Source organism: Hippocampus comes, unplaced genomic scaffold (genome assembly GCF_001891065.2).
Source record: "Hippocampus comes isolate QL1 unplaced genomic scaffold, H_comes_QL1_v1.1 scaffold80, whole genome shotgun sequence".
Classification (NCBI taxonomy): domain Eukaryota; kingdom Metazoa; phylum Chordata; class Actinopteri; order Syngnathiformes; family Syngnathidae; genus Hippocampus; species Hippocampus comes.
The window spans coordinates 1986216-2011454 of record NW_017806164.1 but is presented as its reverse complement, the minus strand read 5'-3'; the positions used below and the strand labels follow the sequence as shown (position 1 = coordinate 2011454).

Genomic DNA, 25239 nt, shown 5'->3' with positions numbered 1-25239 from the left:
TTTCCTCGAAAACATGAAAAAAATTAACCAAACACCATATTACATTCATTAATATTTTCAGAGGTAGACTGAATGATTTGTTTAATCAACAAGGATGTATCTGATTTTAGCAGAGATAGACAACATCATTGTGCCAAAATATGATCTAGGGCATTATTTTAAGAAGGTGACAATATTAAACCCTCTGAAAAACGTCCAATATTCTGCATGTCACAGTCCGCAGAAAGCTGCATCATTCCGATCCTCTACAGGCCATGGGAAGACCAAAGGAAAGTTCACCTCTTTGTCTACGCATTCAAAAATACAATAAAAACTCAGCATAATCCTGTTACTTAAATTATTTTTGGAACTATGTAATTATTTTCAAAACAAAATTAATGTAAACATGCTATTATCATAAATGCTATGTGGCTATATTTCATGTATTTCCTAATTTTATGCTAAAATCTCACTCTATCTTACCCAAATGAGGAACTTCAGTACAATAAAACAATGATATTCAAAGTTGCCTCAGATGAGCATTCATTAGTAGCTCAATATGTCTAGAATAATAAATATAAAACACATATGTGCGTCTGTAAAATATAAAATACAGCGAGCGCTGAGAAGTTGACAGGTCTGGCCGGTTCTGGTCAAGGATCACGTGAGCGTCTCTGCCCAACTCACAGCCAGCTGACCTGCGTCACGTGACCACCAGTCTACAGCACGCGACGCCTGGTCCGCGCGCACGCGCACGGGCTACAATTTAGCGAGGCTAAGCTGTTAGCTTCAACTGCCTACTAGACGGCCGAGATGGTGAGTGGGAAAACGACCACTGGGATTTGGGGTTCGCACCATATGAAGGAAAAAATGGGGCGTCTTGTATCGATGAAAGTGCGTAGTGGAAAAGTGCTTCCGGTGTGGTTTATTTATTTATTTTTTTCTTTTTCTTTTTTGTTTTAAGCTGACAGAGGAGCTAGCAGGGATGGTCGAATTAGCAAAGTACGAGGCCGCCTGTGGTTGATTCTTGCTTTGAAGTAAATCACGACTATTGGTTTACAAGTTAAGGTGGCTTGAATTGTTCACCACGTGTGTTCGCTAATGTCACATTTCGTAATGCTGTCAATAAGTTGCGTCAAATGTCACAACGACAGATGGTTCACTGAAATATAGACGCCGTTTACGCGGTTTAAATTTAGATGAAGTGGATTAATGTTCATCCTAAACCAATCCCTACTGACTTTGTTGGAGCGTTCTTTTTTTGGGTGTCATTTTTGTATTTTTCTACACTGCAAACTCATTAATGGACTGTTCTGTTAGCTGTAGGAATAACCACGCCCCCTCCGACTCCACCCAGACACTAGATTGTAGACTCCTGACATCCTGGTGACACATTGCATTGTTTTTGTGCATAAGGGTTGTTGCTACTAGTATGTGGCAATAATTATGTGGGTTTTTTTTTTTTTTTTGGTTGTTGGTTTGGACAGGATGTTGTAAGTTGATAGGAGAAGTGTAACTGTACACGCCCTGTGAGCTTATATGGTGTTAGCATGCGGAGACCTCCTGTGAAAAGCTATTCATCAGTTGAAGAGTATTTCATGTCTGTCGTGAGTGCATGTTGACTTTTAATTGTGGTTAAGTAAGTTCTTTTCAAATGTAACATGTATTTAAAGTTAGATGCAGTAGTTAAAGTCACTGTAAAGTGAAAATCAATGGGTACTTAATTTGACACAGCACAGAGAGTTGTTAACAACCTTGACTAATTTGAATGATTACAAAAATCGGAAAGTACATAAATGAGGGTTAAAACTCGTAAAAAAAATCAAGCTCTTGCTTTGTTAGCTTTCAAGTTGGACTTAAAAATAAATAAACAAACAAATGAAAAAAATCCCAAGTTCTCGAACTTTTGCTTTTTTTGCATGGCATGTGTGCACTTGCATCCAACAATGAGGCGCTCAAAATTGGCAGGCTATCTCAAAGGAAGATGCATTTTGAAATGTCTCCAGATAACCTCGAATGAAAACAAAAGTGCTCATTTAAAAAAAAAATGGAAAGCTGGAATGCTGAAAAACAAATGATTTCTAGAATTGAGTACTCCACAGTTCTCAGTCTACGCGTTTTCAACTACGTAGGTTGTTAGTTACATACGTGAACGTCCTATGAATAAACGAATGGATATGAATGTACATATTCTGTTACAAAAATTATATTGTTATCAGCTTGTAAACCTCCAGCTCATATATCCTTGTCCCAACAGCTGAGTCAATTGTTTTGCCATTATTGTGTCACCGCTAACGTTGTGTGCTGTACTTGTAGAGTTTCCTGGGGGGTTTGTTTGGGCCGGTGTGTGAGATTGATGTGCTGCTCAACGATGCTGAGAGCCGCAAGATGGCTGAACTCAAGACAGAAGATGGAAAGATGGAGAAACATTATATGTTCTATGATGGAGAATCTGTGTCCGGCAAGGTAAACTGAACTGTCGCCTGACTTTTGATTCTTCTTATTATTTTTTTAATTATTGATCACTGTCTATACATCCACTTACATCCTGAATGACTTAATTTATTGTATTTTTATTCCTTCAAATATTCCTTGCATTATTGTAGTGAATGCAAACTGACTTATTCGAATTTGGCCACTGCCGAATTGCCATCCATTGCAAATGTCATATGTCTTATTTTCTTCATAACTTAATGACAGGCAGTGTATTCGAGACATTAAATTAACTTATAATCATATGAAGGGTATTTATTTCTGCACTTTTTTGCACACCTAAATGTTGTCATTTACAGTTTTGTCCCAACAAGCATAATTGAATCATCATAAAACATGTTTGTCCCGCAGGTGAATCTAAATGTGAAGCAGGGAGGAAAACGACTGGAGCATCAGGGCATCCGCATTGAGTTTGTTGGACAGATCGGTGAGCATGATATGGTATTTTACTTGGTCGCGCCGCTCCCCCGTCAAAAAAAAAAAAAAAAAAAAAAATGGTAGGGTCTTGTCATATGACCAGAGAATGTGGCCTGTATAAATAGATAAACAAATGTATCGCTTTTGTTTTTCAAGCTCCTAGTTCTCGATGCTTTACAAAACATCTCAGTCTGTAAATGAAAAGCATTTGATCGCTACTTACTCGAGCTTGACGATATGACAATGTAAACTATATCGTCAGGACGATAGAAAAGTTTCTATCATGCCCCACTGCCCCATTGTCTCTCTTTCTCTTTTAGGTGAATATTTACATTTCTTATGACACAAACGGCCAATAATAAGACCATCAGAAGTTGCTTGATGTGATGGAGGCAGCTTTCACCTGCTGTGCTTGTTCCGGACAGCCGCCTCCAGGTGGCAGACTGAGCAACAATCCAGGGAAATAACTAATCATAGTAGTCATGTACATGGCAAATTTAGGGTGCAAAATTTAAACTACACAGAACTTGAAATAAGCGCCTTCGCACAGCAATTTACGTGTCTAAATTAGCATTTTGTGCCTCATCAAAACACAGTGAATGGCAAAACTAGGCATTGATGGATTTGCAAGTTTTCCTGATAATTGAACGGTTGGGGACGGTCCCAAAAAGCTTCCCTGGGCCGAACATGTGCTCCTTTTTTGATTTCAGAGCTGTTCTCAGACAAAAGCAACACCCACGAGTTTGTGGATCTGGTGAAAGAGTTGGCATTGCCAGGAGAGCTCACGCAGAACAGAAGCTACGACTTTGAGTTCATGCAGGTGGAGAAGCCCTATGAGTCGTACACGGGCGCTAACGTCAGACTAAGGTCATGTCATGGCACCATTAAGAGAATTGTTTTTTTCGTCAGCTGTCATATAAAAGTCATCAAACAAAGCGGATGACTAATGGAGCTTTTCCTTTGCGTTCCTGTAGGTATTTTCTCAGGGTGACAATAGTTCGTCGACTGTCAGATCTAGTGAAGGAGTACGAGCTGATTGTCCACCAGCTGGCCACCTACCCGGACGTCAACAACTCTATCAAGATGGAAGTCGGCATCGAAGACTGCCTTCACATCGAGTTTGAATACAATAAATCCAAGTAAGACGAGCGCCACTATAACCACTTTTTTTTTTTTTTTTTTAATATCCCCATTCGAATGTGTCTTATTGCTAGGTACCACTTAAAGGATGTCATTGTCGGGAAGATTTACTTTTTGCTGGTCAGGATCAAGATCCAGCACATGGAGCTTCAGCTCATTAAGAAGGAGATAACAGGCATAGGTGAGCATTCAAAGTTCATATTAAAGCAAAGCATTTTTTTTTTTTTTTTGCGTGTGCCAGTTTCTTTGTTAATGAAAAGTCGAACAACAAAGTGACATGGAGACCTCCATGTCATTGCTGACATTCTTTCATTTTGCTGTCTCCTGTCCAAGTGTGCATAATGTTCTTGTTTACCCTTGTATAGGGCCCAGTACGACCACGGAGACGGATACAGTTGCAAAGTATGAGATCATGGATGGCGCACCGGTTAAAGGAGAATCCATCCCCATCAGACTCTTTCTGGCAGGTAACTTCACTTTTCCCTTTACTCATTTCTTGATCCACGGGAGATGGAAGGGGGTGAAAAGAAAAAGCAACATTCAACCCCCAGCCTCCAATATATGCCCAACAGCTGAAAATGTTGTTGAACTTGACTTAATATTTTAATTAAAATATAATCTGTTTGTAAATATAATGACAGTTCAGATCGGAGAAGGAATACACGTCTGAGTGACTAATGAGTATTGATAGAGCATGGGGAAAATTAATAATCCTTTCCTTAGGATGATTTTTACACTTTAAAAAAATAATGGTACAAAGACTAGATGGCAGAAAATAAAATGTTTTGTCCACAAGAATATTTTCCTAATCATTGTCTTGACACTTAAAGAAAAAGCTGGATGATGGAACATATACTGCAAGAAACAAGCATACAGATTTGCTTTTTAAAATGTTTATGTATTTATTTTAATCTGTGATGAATGGGGTCCGATGAGTTAACGTATTACAGATCCCGCAACCTGCCTTAGACACAGAACCATGTGGGATGAGATATGAGGAGGGTACATGGCTACAAAGCATCCACATGAATCTCTGCTTTGCAAAGCAGATTTCTGCCTATTTGCCTTCGACCATCTGAGCTGTCCCTATTTAGCCACCCTGAATCAACAGCGCCATCTTCTGGCTGCAGTCATTTTTGTCTCCAATACGAGATACCAACGTAGCCTTTGTAGTGAAGGGTATCAAGTGATTTCTCACATTTGCAGGAGTACGAAATGGATAGTGCGGTCTCATTGTCAGCCATGAGGGCACAGCTGTTGATGGCAAAAGAAAGAGGTAAACAGAAATAAAAAATTTGGATGTGACGGCCACCGTGTGGAGATGGGCTTTGCGTCGGCTTGTCGTTGAGTGGAAAAAAACAATACTGACCTGATATATTCCAGCCAACAGAGGCTTTTAATGTTAATATATTTTTACAGCTCATAGTTATGTGGAGACATAAGAAAGATGCTCGATGGAGTAGCAGCCCTTTCCCAGTCTTAGAAGTTGTATTTGATTGACAATTGACAGTTAGGTGGGCATGGTTTCCGCGTATTCAGGATTTGTCACCATTTTCAAGCTTCGTTTTATATTCTTGCTGATTTTTTTTCCCTCCCCCATTCAAACATTCAATTTGGCTGGGTAGTAATCAACATTCTTTTCTACATTCTATATATATATTTTTTTTGTATGGGTCTTAACAATGTACACTATGAGCTTTTGCCTTTCATTTGACCAGGGTACGACTTGACAGCCACCATGCGGGACGTCAACAAGAAGTTCTCTGTACGCTACTTCCTGAATCTAGTGTTGGTGGATGAAGAAGATAGAAGATACTTCAAGCAGCAGGTAAATCATCTGCACACAGCTTTTTCATCTGTTCTCAGTTCTCACTCATAACAATGCATTTGTCCGCGTCCTTAGGAGATCGTTTTGTGGAGGAAAGCCCCAGAGAAGATGAGAAAACGAAACTTCCTCCAGCGCTATGAGTCTCCTGATTCCCAAACTCAGCCTGTTAATGCGGAGCAGCCCGAGATGTGAGGGCGAGTGAGGCCATGAACTGAAAATACACACACACACACACACACACACACACAGCCGGACTTCACTGCTGAGCAGTCAGACATGTGATAGCTGCCCCACTGTCTGCTTGAACTTGACATAAACACACACTCAATGACATCTCCGTCACCTCAGCTACACACGTGAGCTGTCCTTCTGCCAGCATGCAGTACCATAGCACTCTTATTTGGACGCACGAGCACATGTTCTGCCGAATGCCTGACGACACGCTGACATGACAAGGACAAAGAAGACGGCAACCGCTTACGCCTTCTTTGCTAACAGGATTTCATTCGCTTGCATCATCTGGTGTGGAACCAGCCACTACTACGCAATGCTGTTTTTCCAGTCTGATGGACACACACATACACTGTGCTTTCTTACAATTTGTCACCTACTATGGACACTACAGCACTCTTGGTGAGCCACCTTGTAGGGTGACACTGTCACCAGTAAGCATATCTTGTAAAAAGTTGCTCTTACTTCGGAACTGAGAAGCAAATGCCCATCATTGGTTTTTAATCATGTAATTTGTTTTCAGTTTCATCAAGAGTTTTCAGCTTGTAAACCTGAATGATCTTCCTGATGACGCTACTTTATAGATACAATACATTTCAAGGTTTAAAGGTATTTCACGTGGTTTACACAGTTTTGGGTCGCTGTCAGCAATTACGTCAAGAGTTTTACGGCAGATTATCCACTGTTTCTAAAGTCTCTGAGTAATTTGTTGGACATCTTTGGTCTGCATCTGCTCTCACCTACACATACCTGGCAGTTTTTATTTGCATGTGGGCCTAATGTTTTCGGTTAATACCATTCAATGTAATAATTCTGCTCAAGTCTGTTGTTGCAGTCCTCAAAAAATTCAGCACTGTATTTCACTGTGATACTTTCATTTAAACATTTAAACGGTTGTACGATGTCAGCAAACCCATTTGATGGGGAAATAGCACATAAGTTCCGTGTTGCACAAAGGTGCTAAAATGTCCACTTTATCTGCAACAGTAAACTCAGTTGCCATTTATATACTGTATTGCATAATGATTTAATTGGAATTTTGTGTTTGTCGCATGTGCAAAGTCACGACTCCATGAGTTTCATAAACTTGGAAACACTCAAGTGCACTGTACAGCATTTGTCTCTCCACTCACCAGTTGAATATGGCTCTTATTCTCAATTTTTGGGAACCATTTATGTCTGAGAATTATTTTCTTGCTGCCATACTCCCATTTATTTCTTTCTAATCAGGTGATATGTTTATCCTTTAAATACCTGCAGAGATAAAGAAAACACTGTCCTCCCCTATTTGCATGGTGTCTTACAACAACAAACCATAAGAACAGTATGTGCGTATGTACAGAATTAATCCCTTAAAAACTGAAATCATAAATAAAGCAAATTTATATTGACAGTTACATGGCGTCATTTATTGTAGGTAAAGAGAAAATTGTTCGTATCAAAAGTATACACTGATTATTTGGATCAATAATCCCTTTGCATGTAATTTTATTTGGAATCGTGACCTACATACGTTTTAAGAAATATAGGGTGATTGAAATATACGAATTGACTACACAAAAATTCACCCACTTGAAAATAATATGCTGTTTTAAAATTCGTACTTGCTACACAACGAGCTCAGTTGCGTGAGTCCCGCCTTATTTTGGAGAGCCATAACAGTAATCCGATTGGCTGTGCTGAAATATACATAAACTACTTTACGGGACGTGTCCAGATATGCCCGTTTATAAATGACTACTTATTTGTAACTTGTACAATACACAGCCATTTTATTAATATACACATATCTAAAATATATATGGTCTAAAAATAAGTAATTTGTCTTTGAAAATATTTGGGCAAACTCAATTACTTATCTGTTTTTGACACAGGCATATTTGTGGACATCTACGCGGAGACCGGTCCTGTCCCACGATGTTGCATAGTAGGAAGAGAAATGTGTCCTCTAGTCAAGTTAGTGTTGAGTTTTCATTCTTTTAGAGCTATGGCGTCAGGTATACGTCGTGTTTTTGTATTATAAACTAGAGTTGGGAAATGATGTCAGTAAACCGATGTTTGTATTTGTTTTCTCGGCTTCGGCGCCATGTTAATAATACTCGAACAGCCCGCCTGGCAAGAAGTAGCTGTCATGCGTATTTGGGGTCTGTTTCGTCGCATAGAGAGCACCCGACGTGTGCCGTGGTTAGCAGCAGGAATTCTTCTTCATCCTCCAAACCTCCGGACACCTCGCTCTTTGTCCCTCTTACGCTGAAGACTGACCTGTCTGATGAAGGGAGTGTGGGAGCGGAGCTGACCCAGCCTCTGGATAAAAGTCAGTAAACCCAAGTTGAACTCGATTAATGCTGCTCTTGTCGCCCAGCAGTGGGCAAACTTTAGAGCTCAAGGTCCACATTTGAGTTTTAAAATGACAACTGACGTAAAATATTAGCAAAGTTTCTTAAAGTAGTAATTCATTCTCATGTCTTAATTATAAATGCATTAATTCAACTTAAATCACTAATCATTTAACTCATTCACTCCCAAAGACGTTTTTAAACGCCTTTTCAGACTTGGTCTAGAATTGGCTGGTACTGAATTAATCAAATAAAATGTCTTAATGTAAAATTTTTGTTTAGCTAATGTTTTTATTTTATTATTTACAACGAATAGACCAATTCTTTTATAAAAGAAACATGCACAATTTGTTTATTATTTTTAAAAAGTGAAAAGTAATTATGCATGTTTTCGATTATATCACAGATTAATAATAATTAAAACATGTTGAATGTTCATCAAATCAGCTGACTTTTATTACATTACGGTATTTACATTAAGTAATTCATATCAAAAAATTTGTATCTAAACTTGTTTTGCCATTTTCAAATGTAATTTTTACACCTTTGTATTCACATTGCATTAACCAATTTAATGTTTAGAAATTGATTCATAAAATAATTTTTTGAATTGCACATTTATTCTCTGTGTTCTCCTTTTTTAGATGAACTTTTGAAAATTGCGAACCGATTTTACAAGAGGAAAGAGATGCAGAAGCTGGCTGCAGATAACGGACTGGATGGTGAGAATAATAATTAAAAAATGACTCCTTTATCGGATTGGACTTCAGCTTTTCCGATGATGCTGGCAAATTTCAAATTGCATCCTCGATTGTTTCCTTGTCTAGTTGCCGCAGCAACAACCTCCCCACTTTGGGGACCACCTTTACATGGTGTCGGGCAAATCGGAAATTTCTCCCACCCCAGACCACTATTGTTGTTTGTGTGCACGCTTTGCTATCTGAAATGTGTCTCTGTGTTCATGCAGCACGGCTCTTCCACCAGGCCTTTATCAACTTCAGGAAATATATCCTGGAGGTGACATCACTACCTGCCGATCTGCACATCATTCTCAGCGACATTTGCTGCGGAGCAGGTCTGTCCCAAAATGTGTACATCTGGAAAATGGAAGGAAGGAATGGAAAAAGTTCTACTGGGTTCTTTTTTTTTCTGTTGATGTCAAGGTCACATCGATGACATCTACCCATACTTCATGCGACACGCCAAGCAGATCTTTCCCATGCTTGACTGTATGGACGACCTGAGGAAGATATCTGACCTCAGAGTTCCTGCCAACTGGTAAACATACACCATATACACAGTGAAGGGCAAAATGATTCATATTCTAGGGAAGTTCTAAGTTGGAGTGTAAGCTATAATCATAAAAAAATAAATCATCAAAAGTTTCACTATTTTTAATTGTTCTTCTAAATGATGTTTTCCTCTCTTAAAATTTATTTCGCTGTATGTGTGTGTGCGCTCTTTAGGTATCCTGAGGCCCGTGCCATCCAGAGGAAGGTGATCTTCCACGCCGGCCCCACCAACAGTGGCAAAACCTACCACGCCATCCAACGCTACCTGGCTGCAAAGTCGGGGGTCTACTGCGGGCCCCTCAAACTTCTCGCCCACGAAATCTTTGAGAAAAGCAACCAGGCCGTACGTACTGTAACTTCCTCTGTCCCTCACATCCGTGTATTGTATGCCCGCTCTCTATAATTGTTAATGGTCTATTTTCAGGGTGTCCCATGCGACCTGGTGACCGGCGAGGAGAGGACGATTGTGGACACTGAAGGACGAGTGTCTGGTCATGTGGCCTGCACCATCGAGATGTGCAGCGTCACAACGCCATGTGAGTGTGTAACCTTTGTGTGCAGTACCACATGACACGCAGTTCTGGATGAACAGTTAATTCAATTGCTGGCGACTGCGTCTGGGCTCATTTAAAATAGAATAGAATTGCTGGTCATCAAGAGAACCATTTCCTCTCAAAATGGGATTTGTATTTCCTTAAACAAATTTCTCCTGACCACATCACGTAATCTAAAGTTGTTTTGTTTTTTTATACCAATCTTTTATAGATGAAGTGGCTGTGATTGATGAAATTCAAATGATCAGAGATTCTTCGAGGGGCTGGGCTTGGACCAGAGCTCTGCTGGGTTTGTCTCACTCGCACGCACAGACACACGCACGCAGGCACACATGAACAAAAACACACTAGAGAGCATGAAATCACATCCACAAAAGCGCACATTGTGAAAACACACTCAGAAACCACACACAAGCACAAAAAAAAAACACATGCATGAAAACCTGACCCAGCTTGTGCATTCTGCATTCATTCACTTAACAAAATCTCAACGTTACTCTCAAACACGTGAGGCACATGTGCACAAAAAAATACAAGCATTAAAAAACATGCACACAAAAAAAAACACACACAAGCACAAAACACACATAAATAACCCTGAACTACCCTGTGCATTATTTCATTGAACAATATGTCAATGTTACTCACGCACGCGCACAAAAATACCCTTACATGAAAACACATCCTTGAACCACCCTGTGCATAATTCAGTTCACAAAATATTAACGATTACTCATACGCGCAAGCAAAAGCTCTCGTGTGAAAACACACACACACACACACACACACACACACACACACACACACACACGCACGCACACGAATCACCGAACGACCCTTTGGATCCATTCAGTTTACAAAATATCTACGTTAATAATGGTTCAGTTTAGTTATCAAATGTTTGTTGTTCATTTTTATTACAGTGTTTTTATAATATTCTGTGCTACAGGAATTGTTTACCCCTAGCCCCCCTCATTTAGTTAAAAAAGTGGTGTGTGTGTGTGCGCGTGTGTGTCTGTCTCTACCTCTATCACGCTTGCACAGGTCTCTGCGCGGAGGAGATTCATGTGTGTGGGGAACCTGCAGCCATTGACTTTGTCAGAGAACTGATGTACACCACTGGAGAGGAGGTGGAGGTTAGTTACATTATTCTCCATGGATGACATGTGGCATGCAACATGCGTTCACTGGACATCTTCAAAAATCTAACAAGAGCCAATAAAAGGTGTATCAAAATTCAGGAGAAAAAAATATTTTTTGAACACATCTTTTGCTACCATATTTTGCATTGGTTTTATTTGGACAGAACAGTTCTACCTAATCAAGTGTGTCTGACTCTGTCCAGGTCCACACCTACCAGCGTTTAACGCCATTCTCCATCCTGGACAGCGCTGTGGAGTCTCTGGACAACCTAAGAGCAGGGGATTGCATCGTGTGCTTCAGTAAAAATGACATCTACTCCATAAGCAGACAGATTGAAGCCAGAGGGCTGGAATGTGCTGTCATTTATGGAAGTTTACCTCCAGGTAATCACACCTGTGTGAGAGAGTTTGCTTTATCCCACAATGCGCAGACAAGAACATTTTTTTCATGTAAAGTTAGAACACAGTTTTGCGAAGATTAAGCCCATTTTTTTTTCAGGTACCAAACTGTCCCAGGCCAAGAAGTTCAACGACCCCGATGACCCCTGCAAAATTTTGGTTGCAACAGATGCAATTGGGATGGGCCTTAATTTGTAAGTGCTAGCGTGTACACACAGACACACAATTTTCCCAGTTTTTTTACCTTCTAAAATTGCTTAATGAAAAAGGATTTATCAATTCATAATGGATTTTTAAAAATTGTTTATCTCGTCAAATAATTGATTGGCAAATTTCTTACAATAATGTAAACAATTCATTTATTCAACATTCATATTAAGTTATTGGTTAATTATAGTTTAATTACAAACCAAATTTATTCGTCAATTAAAATTCGTTATTTTATTATTCAAAAACTGTTTTACACTGACTTTTTTTACACTGTTTTTGCAAATGACTTTTTATTTTGAAAACCAAAGAACCCCAGTGGGCTGATTAGTTATTAGCTATGAGTTTATATTTGCCATTTTCCAGCAGAGTCAATGTTTTATGGGGGCAGTAAAATCTGGGTGAATTTTTTCATTGGTGGTTTGTATGGCATTGATGACCTCGTTTTGGATGCTTGATTTTACAGAAATTGTAATTGATTGATTGGTTGATCAAATTTAGTTTATTCCAAATATCTATGAATTCTGTCAATATTTCATTTTAAAAAATGATCATTAACTTATATTACCCTCACCATCCATGTTTTTGTGGGAAGTGAAGCCTGGTTTCATGGGCATTGCCATCTTGGAAATGCGACCCGGGGCCCAGTTGTTGCACTGAATCAGGGAAAGTGCCGAGTGCAATAATGGACGGCCCCTGATGTCAAAATTGGAACTAAAGCTTGATTTAGACCTGTATTCATCTGAAGAATATTCTCTCTGTTCATTTCTGCGCACAACTTAAAAATAAACCGCAGTTCTCAACGGATCGATTGTTTTCTTCCCTTCAGGAGCATCAAACGCATTATCTTCAACAGTCTCGTGAAGCCTAACGTCAATGAAAAAGGGGAGAAGCAGATGGAGACCATCAGCACGTCACAGGCTCTCCAGATCGCTGGGCGAGCCGGAAGGTCCCTCATTTATTTATTTGTTGTTCTTTCTTTCTTTCTTTTTTCTTGTACGCATCTGTCAGATTATACTTACGTTTTCTGCATCGCCATCTCCTCCAGGTTCTCCTCCAAGTTCAAAGAGGGAGAGGTTACCACCATGCACAGAGATGATCTTCCAGTGCTTAAGGATATACTTAGTCACACGGTGGAGCCCATAGAGGTGCTCAATGCTTCTGTTGTCGTATGCTGTCGAGAGAGATGATCAATAGTTTTATTTTAGTCCCCACACTAATGTGGCCATAAAATGTGTTTGTGTTTCTTCTCAGACTGCGGGTCTTCATCCAACTGCAGAGCAGATTGAGATGTTTGCTTATCATCTACCTGATGCGACTCTCTCTAACCTTATTGTGAGTAAGCCCAATTGGAGTATGTTTTTTTTGATGATCAGATTTTTGGGGGAAAATTGTATCTTTTTTTTTTTTTTTCTTCCCCCCCCAGGACATTTTTGTGAGCCTCTCCCAGGTGGACGGCCTCTATTTTGTCTGTAACATTGACGACTTTAAATTCCTGGCTGACATGATTCAACACATCCCGCTCAACCTGAGGTCACGCTACGTTTTCTGCACGGCTCCCATCAACAAAAAGCAGCCTTTTGTGTGCACGTCTTTCTTAAAGGTTAGCGGGGACGATGGACTTCTGGTTTATGGGAATTTACCGGTTTGAGGCTGAATACAATCACACAATCGCCTCGTGAAACTAAAATCTGTGATGCTGATGAACTCCTGAAGCGCTGTATGTCCAACAAAATATATTCAATAACATAGTTACACACACACACACACACACACACATTCATTTTAATCCCCTAATGAGTTATTGTGAAACATCCTTAGCTTTGTCTGAATGCCAATATTTTATTTTTTTTGAAGAGAGACAAAAAGAGACAAATATAATTCCAAAACTTGTCATCCAATGTCACACACTTGTTGTATGTGAATCGTGCATTCACTGCTCTGATTCTCCTTCCTCTTTCTCTTCTAGTTCGCCCGTCAATTCAGCCGAGACGAACCCCTGACCTTCGACTGGGTCTGCCGCCATGTCAGCTGGCCTCTGGCCCCGCCCAAAAACATCAAAGACCTGGTTCACCTGGAGGCCGTTCACGACGTGTTGGATCTTTACCTCTGGTTAAGGTATTTTAGTGAATGACGCCGTTAAAATTTCAACGAATTATCAGCATCACTGACGTTTTAACTGCTTCAACCTGCTAGAAATTGTAACTGTACAAGAGCTACCTGGCTGCTGAGTTTTCTTGTAGATGGTGAAATAAGGGGCAGCATGGCTCAAGTGGTAGAGTGGTGGTTTCGATTATCAGCCCTTGTGACCTGGTGAGGTGTCCTGGAGCAAAATATTGAACCTCATTCTGTCATCAGTATGTGAATGAGGAAACAGTGTTTAAGCGCTTTTGAGAACCGTGTTCGCAATACTGTACACGTGAAAGCCCATTTTCCATTTAAAATATGTGCAAAAACATGAACACAAAACCATGTAATGTATTTTATTTAATATATAAGTAGAGATAGGGACCAAGGTTGACTGCAAATAGCGAATTTCTGTTAAAAAAAAAAAAACTCAGTGACTTTTCTGTCTTTTTTTTAAATATTATCAATAATAAATTTACCCCAAACTATGATCCCAAAACAGTTAAATAGCTTAAAAATTTTTGAAAATCGATTCGCTGAACTACTGGCCACCCAATTATGTTATTTTATTAACGTTATGATAATACTGTTACATTCTTAGATTTGGCCATATTTCCTTTATCATGCTAACCTTCTGCGTTGCTTCTCGTCTAGTTACCGTTTCATGGACATGTTTCCCGATACGGCCTTCGTCCGAGAAATTCAACGGGAACTGGACACCACCATCCAAGAGGGAGTTCGCAATATCACGCGTCTCATCCGAGCCACAGACCCGGCTATCACCGGCCCGCTCCAGATTCAGAAAAATACCGGACAAACGGACACTACTAGTAGCAACTCATCAGGAGGCAGAAGGAATCCGAGCACTCCCAGACGCTCGGGACAGGCCCTGGGCAGCTCACTCGCGAACCGCCTGGTGCGAGATGGACTCTTGACCACAGAAATGCTACAACAGTTGCAGAGGGAGTGGTCTAAAGGACAGAGGAAGGAATCCACCAATCAGAGTTCACTGGATGCTAAAAATTACAGTAATGGCAACCAAGACAATAAGAGGAAAAAGAGGAAATGAACCATCATGTAGGACATAATGTGGTCTGGACTTCGAGATGGACTCTTGACCTCAGACATGCTGCAACAGACACAGGGGGAGTGGTTTAAAGGACAGAGGAAGGAATCCTTGACTTCTTGGATTAAAAAAAAGTTCTCCGACCTGATAAAAACAGATATGTTAACCCTCTACTGGGTAAGAAACCTGTGAACCTCCACACACTTCATAATGTATTAACATCTGTACTCCCCCCCAACTAGTCAATGAACAATCGAAAATTATGCAATTATGGAATTATAATACAGTATTTAGAAAAATCATGCACGGTCTTGTTATGTACGCAAATGAATGTATAGATTCCGAATTTTCAGTAGATGAGCCGTGATTGGTTGTTTCCTGAGCCCTGAGCAACTGTGATGTCATTTTCAGTCGACAGCGAGTGGCAAAATGGCCGCCCCCTGAGATGGACAAGTCATATTCCACAAAAACAATATTAATCAGAACTCTGTGTTTAGACTAGTGGGAGTGCATAGAACACATTTCAAAAGAAACTTTGGGGTTGACTTCCTCTTTAATTTTATAGAAGTGGTTGACAAGAAAATAGTAAAGTCATTCCTGCCTATCAGTTTTTTGTTTTCTGTTCTTTTTTTTTTTTTTTTTGCTTTATGTGTAGCTGATTCTCGACTAGTAATTTGTTTTGGCGATATCACTGTCGGAGAAATTCAGCCATTTGGGAATTCTGAATTCAAAATATCAACTTTTCAACCTTTCAAAATATGTGGAAAAAAAGTATCTTTGGAATTCAAACCAACCAGGTTCGAACCCTACCAGTGATATTAATGGTAATAATTCCTTACCTTAGCTTATACACTGGGCTAATCAAGTTAATGATAAGTATTCCCATGATTTACTGATATCAAGAAGTGGTTAAGAGTTGAGACGGTGACCCAGTGTCCTGCAGTCGGCCATGTTGCAATCTGACTTTGGAAAGACTGTGTGCGACATGTGCTACAATACTGTGTCGTTTCTGCAATAACGCTAAAGCTATTGTTGCTGTCATGCAGCTTGACTGTGGGTCAACAATGGCAAACGGGCTTCAGAAAAGAACTGGATTGCCCATTTGTGCATACCAACTGCATTCACAAAAGGTAAGCATTACACGTATGTTCTGCTATCAAAGATTTTAACAAAAAATGTAAATGCCAAGGGGGAAAAAAACCCACACCATATTATACCAAACCCCAGATACCGTGCAAATATGCCTCATAGTGGCTGTGAGGAGCATAGGCGATGACTTCAGAGAAATTTGGCTGGTCACTTGGTAAGGTTACCCCTTGACATAATGGTCATGACAGTCATTTGACTCCACTGGGAAGAAAAACAAAAACAATGTTGATGTAAAATATTTATGAGATGGCGGTTTTCACTGCAGAAAAAAAATGTGCATGTAATGTCTAATCATTGTCAAAAAGACTACAATAGGTTTTTGTAATATAACAAAGGACGCTAGGATAAAACATTGTAAAACCTTTACCTCCAAACTTTTACCTCTTACCTGACAAAAAAAAAACTTTTCAAAAGGGGAGTAAAAATAAACAAATACTGTTGCGCAAGTGTGCACACCCTCTAATAACCGGGATGTCGCTGCATTCAGAAATGCCGAATCACATTCAAACTCATGATAGTTGAAGTCTGCACACACCTGCCACCATTTCAAGTGCCTCTGATGACTCCCAAATCAATTTCAGATGTTCTAGTAGGCTTTTTCTTACATTTTTATGCCCTCCAGGGAAGCTTGAAGTTTTTGTGCTAAAACAGAGTTATACTTGACACTGGTCATAATTCTCTCAACGTTTTCCCAATTTCCTGGACTTAAACTTGATATATTTTCAGACCAAACCTCAAAACATCCTTGTGTTGGCCATTCTTCACCGCCTAACCAGAGCAGACCTACATACATAATTCAGAGGAATCCACAAACACACCCGACAAATTGCCTCAAGGTTATCACAATGAGGCTAAACAAAAAAATTCTAATCAACTTGTCATGCATGTTTTGTCTTAAGAACTCGGTTAAATGCTAGACATTTGAATACTTGTGGATAGCAAATTTATATTCCGTCTGTCTGCTCTATTTTGGTCCTGCTGCTTGATCTGACAGACTGGATCCATGCCCATTTAGTCACGTGTCTGCTTGCGTGGTGTACACACACAGACAAATCCGATCAAATCGAATGCTTTATGGAGTGCCTTGGATTAAAAGAGACCAATGTGAAAATCCTGGACTCAACTGATCAGATATGATACAAGAGCTTTGTCAAATCTGCACTCTGCAACACGGAGAATGAAAGACACCGACAGATTCGAGGAAGGCAGACAGAAGCACGGAGCGAGAAATTGCGTGCTGGATGGGTGGGTGGGTTTGGGACAGTTGCTAACCTGTGAAGGATTAACCTGTCCCAATGCCCAGTTTCCCTCTTATTAATTTACATAGTGTTTGTACTGATAAAAAAAAAAAAAAAATTAAATCACAGGACATGCTATTTAGACAGGATCCTATTTTTTTCTAACGGTGCTAATTATCCTAAATTACCCGGAAAAATACAATTTAACTTTTTTTTTTTTAAGTCTTTGTCTTCTTGCTTGCTGGACCCAAAAGTAAAAAGAAAAAGGGAAGGTTAGCCTCAGATTTCAAGAAGGAAATTCAGAAAATTTAATGTCATTGAAGTACGGTACTTATGTTTATCCTCCATATCATTCTAAATCCGCAAAAAGTATCAGACATAATCATGTATGGGACACTGTAAAACCCACTGTAAGTGCAAATATATTACATATATTACAATTTAAAACTCCATTCGACCGCTGCACATTTGCATTTCGGCACCTGCATATTTACAGATTCCCCTCCACGATTTTTTTTCTCAGTTTGGGGTTGCCAGTTGCCCATCCCGACCTAGATTATACTCACTATGGCACTGCCACTTGCAACGTTGTGTAATTCAACCCCAGACCGTTTTTAAAATTCTGTATACTTTTTGTAATCCCTCAAGGGGACGTTCAATGATCATTAGTAAATATTATTGGCCAAAATACAATCCCAACCTTACATTTTGTGCCCTGTGGAGGCATGGGCTCACTGAGTGGAATGTATAGTGACAGATGTAAAAACACACACACACGCACGCGCACACAAACACGCACGCACGCACGCACACACACACACACACACACACACACACACACACACACACACACACACACACACACACACACGAAAGTGGGTTGGTAACATCAAAGACATGAAAGCTCTGAGCATTGAGACACATGGATGGTATCTTTGAAAAAAAAAAAAAAGGACAGCGCAGATCTACACACTCCATAAACCTTAGGCTGACGAACTGTGAGCTAAAATTTCCTTTTTTGCCCAAAACATGCTTTGTGGTAAAAACGTTTCACAATTTGTGGGAGTTGACGAACTGTGAGCTAAGATTTCCCTTCTTACTAAAAACATGCTTTGGGCTGACAACGTTTCACAATTTGCAGGGGGTTGATTTAGCTTTATTTATTTTTTGCAATGGCAGTTGAGCTCATTCACACAAGTAAGACAGAAAGAGACCTGGGTTGTGACTGTATTTTACGGCAGTAGCAACGAAATTCAACCATGTAAAAACAAAATTTTGAAACACTAAACTTTCCACCTTATTTTGAGACTCTTGATGGTGGGAAAGGCCATCTTCATAGTTGACGTTTGGAGGTCGTAAAAGTTTAAACTTCATGAGTGTTATTTCAAGCGGCGATCTGCCAACTTTCTTTTTTTCTTCTTGAAACTTGAAAATGTCACCTTTTCAGTAGAAGTGGAACGTAGCGTAACTCGGCTTGTTTTGCATGTTTCTAATTAGGTGTCCTCTTCTTCAACTACTCCGCCTCCACCAACTCTGTGTTTGCATCCTGTCCGTAGAGCAGCCAACCAGAGGCGAGCATTTCTCCTCTTGAATCATAGACAAAAACTTTAGCAAGATTCCGCATTAGAGCGGAATTGTATGTAAACGTCGCCGCCATATTGTACGTGTCAAAGTGGAGTGATTTGTTTGCTGCTTGGAAATGTATGGGCGCTCATAGCCGGATTTCATGGGTTTAAATGTGAACAATAACACCTATAGCAACAAAGGAGATTAAAAATGATGAATAACAGGTAGAACCTTTGACAGTTTTAACACTAGAACAGAGAGAAACATTGTCAAACATTGGATGATTTTTTTCCCCCTATTTCTGTGTGTCACACATAGGGAAAAAATCATTAAAAATCATACAGACACATGTATGGGTGAGTGGGTTTGGGTGGATGTGTGAATGTCACGATCTTTGTCTTTTGTTGAAATGAGTTGTGTAAAAAAGAAGAGAGAAAAAAAATCGGCCGATTTTTGTTGATTTGAAAAGAGCCAACATCCACCAGTTTATTAATCATTCAGGCCATATTTTCTATAAACTCTTACTGTGATAATAAATATTGAAATATAGGCATTTCTGTTTTGAATGTACTGTGCAGTACCTTTGAGTGTCCATTAAAGTGCTACATCCATACAATCTCCAAACTGCTGATAGATTTGAGTTTATAATATTATGATAACAAAATGATAATCATCAGATTACAATTTATATGTGTTGTTTAATATGCCTGTTTCCCATACGTAAGAGTAGTGTGTGTGCGCGAATTAAAGGCGCATTTTATGGGTCGTCGCTTTCTGAAGTCTATTGACTTGCATCAGTTTCCAGGGAAGAGCTGACACATGAAATATGGCGCAAGGGCTGTCGTACCTCAGCAAATGTCCAACCTTCTCAGGGCGGAGATATAGATGTAAATATGCCGTCTGCGCACAACTCCTATCCAATCCGGTGTCTGATGGTGGGCATGTCTTTCTTGCGATACACAGACTCCTGCCTACAAAGTTGCTGGCTCACTGCTTCCTTACTTTCACTCACGTGCCGGGCGAGCAAGAAGTGACACACATGAGCCAGTTTATTACTTTGAATGCTGCCTCGACTCGATTGTCTATCTTTATTCGTCTCTTTCTCTATTTTACGAGGCTTGTAGTGTTGAATGAAGTAGACCTGTAGGTGGGTTTCTTCCCCCCCACTTTCCCTCTATCTCTGTTCGTCTGTGTGTGTGTCCGTGTGCGTGTGTGAGATAGAGAGGGAGAGAGAGAGAGATAGAAGAGAGAGTGGGTGAGAGAGAGAAGAGGAGAGGAGGATGATCGCAGCCCAGCTACTAGCGTACTACTTCGCCGAACTTAAGGATGACCAGGTTAAAAAGGTGAGTGCTCCATTTTGTCTGACTTCACGTTTTGTGAGTGTCAATTACAGTTGTTCGTCTGACTGGGTTACCTAGCAGCGTGCATGCGTGACTGATGTGTGACTCAGGAGTCTGGGACCTATGCTTCCTTGTTGGTTTTAAACGGTCTGATTAGGAGGAAAGAGTAAATAAACGATTAAAGTACAAATGACCACTAAACACAATATAATATCGACTGATAACGGTTTGACCATGACCGCTAACAGTGACTGTCACCAGTAATGGGCTATTTTCTTTTTCGAGGGGACTTAAAAGCAGCGCACAGTGCAGGCTGCTTGCTGAGATGATCAACATTAACATGTTCTAAATTTCTTTGGGAGAAGAAAAACTGTTTCTGACTAAGTGATGAAGGTTTGCAAGTGTTTATAAATTTAATGAATGAATAATTTTTGGTCAGTGTTCGTTCAAGGGCGCAAACGGTCGCAAACACACACACACGCGCACACACACACGCGCACACACACACATATACACACACACACGCGCACACACACACACACACACACACACACACACACACACACGCACACGCACGCACGCACACTCTAGTATGATACACTAACTGATGATACAATGACTGGGAAAAGATTCAACATTTTTTTAATTCTTCACATGCACAAACACAGAACTGTTAGATCAATTAATAGCAGTTAGTGAACAGACATGAAAAACACATGGAGTCGTTTCTGAAATTTAAACAGCTTTTTTCACAGACCTTTGCAGGTCTGGTTATGTGCTGCAGTGAAATGTGTCCCAAATTAATGTTGTATACCAAGAGCCTGATTTGTGAAAATGATTTACCGTAGTTTTGTATGATATAAAGATTGACAGTGGCTCAAGATAGGATATTTGCAAAATATTTTCTGTGCAAACAGCCGAGGCTGACAAAACAGGTCAATTATTTTACTTAATTTTAAAACAAGACATGAGAGAAAAAAACGGAAGTTTTGATTTTATGTGAACATTATTTTGTTCACTTCAGAGGGGCCAAATATTATATTGGGGCTTCCTCACCTTTGCCACTTGGGAAATCCACAGCTTCACATTCTACCTAGCAACATAACCAATCAAGTCTGGTCGGTCACTCAGTACTGAGTCATGTTAGGTTCTCCAGAGCAGTGTTTTCCAACCAGGCAAAGCCCTGTTCCTATGGGTATGTGAGAACTTTGCTGTAGGTACATAAAAACATGCTATAATTTATAATAACTGCAACAAAATCACAACAGCTACATGTCACCTTAAGTCTCATTAAAGCTCAGATGGCTGATGAAAAGCTATAGTGGGTCTGAACATTATTTTTCTTTTGTGTTTTATGTTAATTGTCTCTTTGAAGGGAACTTAAAGGAGCTCCAGATTTTTGTTTAAAAAAAAAAAATAGAACGAAGTCCTTGAGCGCAAACGTTAAAGTCAAGTCAAGTTGAGTGAAGAAAGAGTTGAGTTGGAAACCATGAATGTGTACATTTCACTTTTTCACCACTGTGCAGCCCCCTTGTTTAGATTCCTGCATGTTTAAATGTGACTGAGCCTGTTTTTGTGCACCTTGAGGCATTTTTCACTCTCTTACAGTCTTTTCCATCGTTTACCATCTCCCCCACGCCCTAAAAAGTTTCTTGATCTGATAGTGTTGCCAGGCAACCGGCACAGATCCCTACCTCTATGTTTCCCCCTGTCAAAACATATATTCACATTTTCCTCCCTACAACATGTGCTCCATGATTCACTCATAAAGCCGGGGCCCCTTGAAAGTCGCTCACTGATGATGTCATCAGCTTCTCTTTCAGTCTCAGTGTCCTTTATCAATGGGGGAAAGTTTAGCTAGGTCTGTTACGCTGTGTGTGTGTGTGTGTGTGTGTGTGTGTGTGTGTGTGTTTGTGTGCTGTTATCGAACAATGGCCTGCGGTATTCAAAACACATTAAGAGCGCTGGGGATCTGATGCAATGCAGCGCATCATATGCCCTCCCTCCCTCTCTCTCGCTCTTTCTCTCTCCCTCCCTCTCTCTCGTGTCCTCTCCCGGCCTCCCTGAAATAGGCCAGCTTTGAGCCACGTGACTATAAGCACCTCGCAGAAGGCTTACGCACACTCTTGCAAGACTCCAGCCAGGTGTGCTGTTGCTGTGTAGCTCCTGAGCTGAGGGATTGTTTTTGTGACGTTTCTGCTCAACACACTGGCTCAAAAATGCGTTTGCGAACATCCACACGTCATCACTGTGTAATACAAACTCTGTCTGCAGCACTCAGTGAGTACCCGATGTTAGATGTTAGTGTGGGAAAAGTATTTTAGTTTGAGTTAATTTTTTTTTCAGTTACTAATTTTTCTTTCAAACAATACAAGAAAGACAACAAAAAAAAAAGCATACAAAATATTCAAGGTTACACCAAAAGGGGTTGGCTCATGCGAGAGCATTTTAATGCCTGTATCTCCATCCACTGCAGTGCCCTTGACCAAACACTGTTGACATTGCAACCATTTGCCCATGTGTTTCACTGTGACCAAGGCACGATGCAAGGCTAGGGTAGAGCAGAGGACAGCAGTTTTCCTTCTGTCTGTGCTTGTGTACGCACATGGCCAAACACCACAGTGTCAGGTTTCAGAGCTTCCCCAAGCAAGCTTGTGACAAGGAGAGCAGTCAATTGTTGGGAGGTGGACGGTGTGTAAGGAAGGGTGAGGGGGAAGAAAGAGGAACAAAGTTTCCATAGAGAGCGTGACCATTTCCTGAATGTGAAGGAAAAACTCCAGGTGAAGTCACAGAGACAAAAGGTGTGTGGCAAAGGTGTGTTGAGAGGGAAAAAAAAAAAAGCACACTATTCCAGCCTTACACCCCCCGCCCCCATACACACATATACCCTCTGTGTGTGTGTGTGTGTGTGTGTGTGTGTGTGTGTGCGAGAGAGAGAGATATTTATTTATTTATTTATTTTAATCAAGAGCGGCCAGTTGCCCATTGCTGGCCTTTGGGATGGGACGAATTAATGGCAATGCCATTCATTTCAATGGGGAAAGAAAGTACAGTCATACCTCAATTTTCGACCATAATCCGTTCCAGAAGGCTGTTCGAAAACCGATTTGTTTTCGAAAACCGAAACCACGCCCTTTTTAAAAATATATATTTATTGAACACGTCTGTTCACCATGGAACGCTAAACGAGGAAGCGTCACTTCCTCGTGTAAGGAAGGCGAGAGGAGTCAAGTGACGCATTCAAGTGCGCTCGGTTTGTTCGAGAACCGAAATTCGGTCGTCATCCGAGGCATAAAAAACTTGAAATTTTTGGTCGAAAACCGATTTGGTCGAGAACAAAGACGTTTGAAAACCGAGGTTTGACTGTACAGTGGTAACTTACAAGAACTTCTTATGAAAGCGCATAGCTCGATTTGCTCTCACATCAAATCAATTTTCACCATTTATTTTAATTGAAATGCCATTAATCCGTTCCAGCCCCTCCCAAACGTGCCACAGCTTTTTTTTTTTTTTTTTTTTAATGTGTTTTAATGTGACATTTTGTAGCTTGAATCAAGATTCACTCTATTTTTGAAGCAGCTTCCTTGAACAGCTCAGATAAGGCGCTGTGTCATGATTTTCTGCTGTAGAGGCAGCCATATGACATAATTGCTGCAGCAGCTCTCACCTTGCTACTGGAGCTAAACCTGTTGTGCCACTAACAGAAGTGAAAAATGAAAAAGAAACGAGTTTTTCCCTCCTCCTATGATCAAGTTGTTCAACTAAGACCCACATTGTTATTTAAACTGACTGCCTTTTCCAAATAGAAAGAGGAAAATGCTGTTAGTGTAGCCACGTTATGAATAGAAAGCCAACAGCAGAATGAGTGAAAAGGCAGTGGAAGGTCTAAAGTCAACCACAGTTCATTCTGTGATGCTGTCAGCCCTTTGTGGTTTTAACCCACCGATGCCGTTTGTGCTGTGATGCTGTCAAGGTATATGGTGTAATGTGCAGTGTGGTGTGCAATATCAGCTTTGTCAAGGCCCAATATGCAACTCCACACAGGAAAAAAAGTCAAATCAAGGATGTTAACAAATTGCAAAACAAAAAGTTGAATCATGTATTGTGGTGTGATTTTTGAATAAGTAATCAGTAGTGGGTGTCAGGGTTGACCAGTGACAATTCAGAGCATGTGCGAATGAGCTTCCAAGCCAGACTCTACATGTGGGGATGTTATAGGGAATGTAACACTGGCACACTATCGTCAACACTTGACACCATTAAGGGGAAAAAAAAATTAAGCCATATTTCAATTTGAATAAAATACAGTGGTACCTCTACTTATGAAATTAATTGGTTCTGGAAGAAATTTCTTAGCTAGAAAATTTTGTAAGTCGAGACGCGTTTTCCATGTAAATGCCCTAATCCGTTCCAAGACCCCCAAAATTCAGACATAAATGTTTTATAAAGCATAAAATTGCATGAAAATATGTAACAAATTAATGTTACAATTAGATTATTGCACAATAAATGAGAGTTGTGCATCATGTAAAAAACAATGAATAGCGTAAAGAATAAAAATGATGGTCATTTAACTTTTAACTGCATCCTCATCGTTTTTGCCCTCTTTAATGCATGTTCTCTCTCAGAAGTGGTTTTTGCCTGGCGTTTTGTAAAGAACTGACCCAAGGACGTTTGCTTTTGTCGGCTTTTAACAATCCTTCGAAAATGTCCAAGGCAAACATCAGCATAGTGA

At 40.2% G+C, this 25239-nt stretch overlaps 3 protein-coding genes across 6 annotated transcripts in view; all 3 read left to right on the top strand.

The window, feature by feature from the left end:
* The first annotated feature begins 646 nt into the window (after positions 1 to 646).
* Positions 647 to 21082, top strand: vps26a (VPS26, retromer complex component A). 3 transcript variants are annotated; one of them, XM_019895838.1, is made up of 10 exons: positions 647 to 795; positions 2296 to 2445; positions 2824 to 2899; positions 3600 to 3756; positions 3864 to 4028; positions 4104 to 4210; positions 4395 to 4496; positions 5748 to 5857; positions 5933 to 6076; positions 21021 to 21082. In XM_019895838.1, exons 1-9 carry the CDS (start codon positions 793 to 795, stop codon positions 6047 to 6049), a joined length of 987 nt encoding a protein of 328 aa, XP_019751397.1. In that variant the 5' UTR covers positions 647 to 792; the 3' UTR covers positions 6050 to 6076; positions 21021 to 21082. The 3 variants fall into 3 exon arrangements, with proteins under 3 accessions (XP_019751397.1, XP_019751396.1, XP_019751395.1); XM_019895837.1 differs by lacking the exon at positions 21021 to 21082 and adding an exon at positions 18403 to 18446 and having other exon boundaries at positions 648 to 795; positions 5933 to 6081; XM_019895836.1 differs by lacking the exon at positions 21021 to 21082 and having other exon boundaries at positions 648 to 795; positions 5933 to 7485.
* Positions 7984 to 15566, top strand: supv3l1 (SUV3-like helicase). The gene is made up of 16 exons (XM_019895833.1): positions 7984 to 8402; positions 9069 to 9146; positions 9392 to 9499; positions 9588 to 9702; positions 9891 to 10059; positions 10141 to 10252; positions 10482 to 10559; positions 11315 to 11406; positions 11616 to 11796; positions 11912 to 12005; positions 12848 to 12967; positions 13067 to 13166; positions 13273 to 13353; positions 13445 to 13621; positions 13988 to 14136; positions 14800 to 15566. The coding sequence occupies exons 1-16, from the start codon at positions 8126 to 8128 to the stop codon at positions 15212 to 15214; spliced, it is 2346 nt and encodes a 781-aa protein (XP_019751392.1). The 5' UTR covers positions 7984 to 8125; the 3' UTR covers positions 15215 to 15566.
* Positions 20152 to 25239, top strand: part of LOC109531513 (hexokinase-1) — an 18933-nt gene continuing 13845 nt past the window's right edge. For both annotated transcript variants that reach the window (XM_019895832.1, XM_019895831.1), the window contains exon 1: positions 20152 to 20507. In XM_019895832.1, the coding sequence (XP_019751391.1) occupies positions 20445 to 20507 (63 nt within the window). In that variant the 5' untranslated portion in view covers positions 20152 to 20444. The remainder of the gene's footprint in view (positions 20508 to 25239) is intronic.

Bases quoted from the DNA above. Each gene is read 5' to 3' on its own strand.
- vps26a (XM_019895838.1), top strand. The intron at 4,029-4,103 runs GTAAGACGAGCG...TCTTATTGCTAG, and splicing joins TTTGAATACAATAAATCCAA to GTACCACTTAAAGGATGTCA. The intron at 4,211-4,394 runs GTGAGCATTCAA...ACCCTTGTATAG, and splicing joins GAAGGAGATAACAGGCATAG to GGCCCAGTACGACCACGGAG.
- supv3l1 (XM_019895833.1), top strand. From the start codon at position 8,126: ATGATGTCAGTAAACCGATGTTTGTATTTGTTTTCTCGGCTTCGGCGC. The intron at 13,167-13,272 runs GTGCTCAATGCT...GTTTCTTCTCAG, and splicing joins ACACGGTGGAGCCCATAGAG to ACTGCGGGTCTTCATCCAAC. The intron at 14,137-14,799 runs GTATTTTAGTGA...CTTCTCGTCTAG, and splicing joins GATCTTTACCTCTGGTTAAG to TTACCGTTTCATGGACATGT.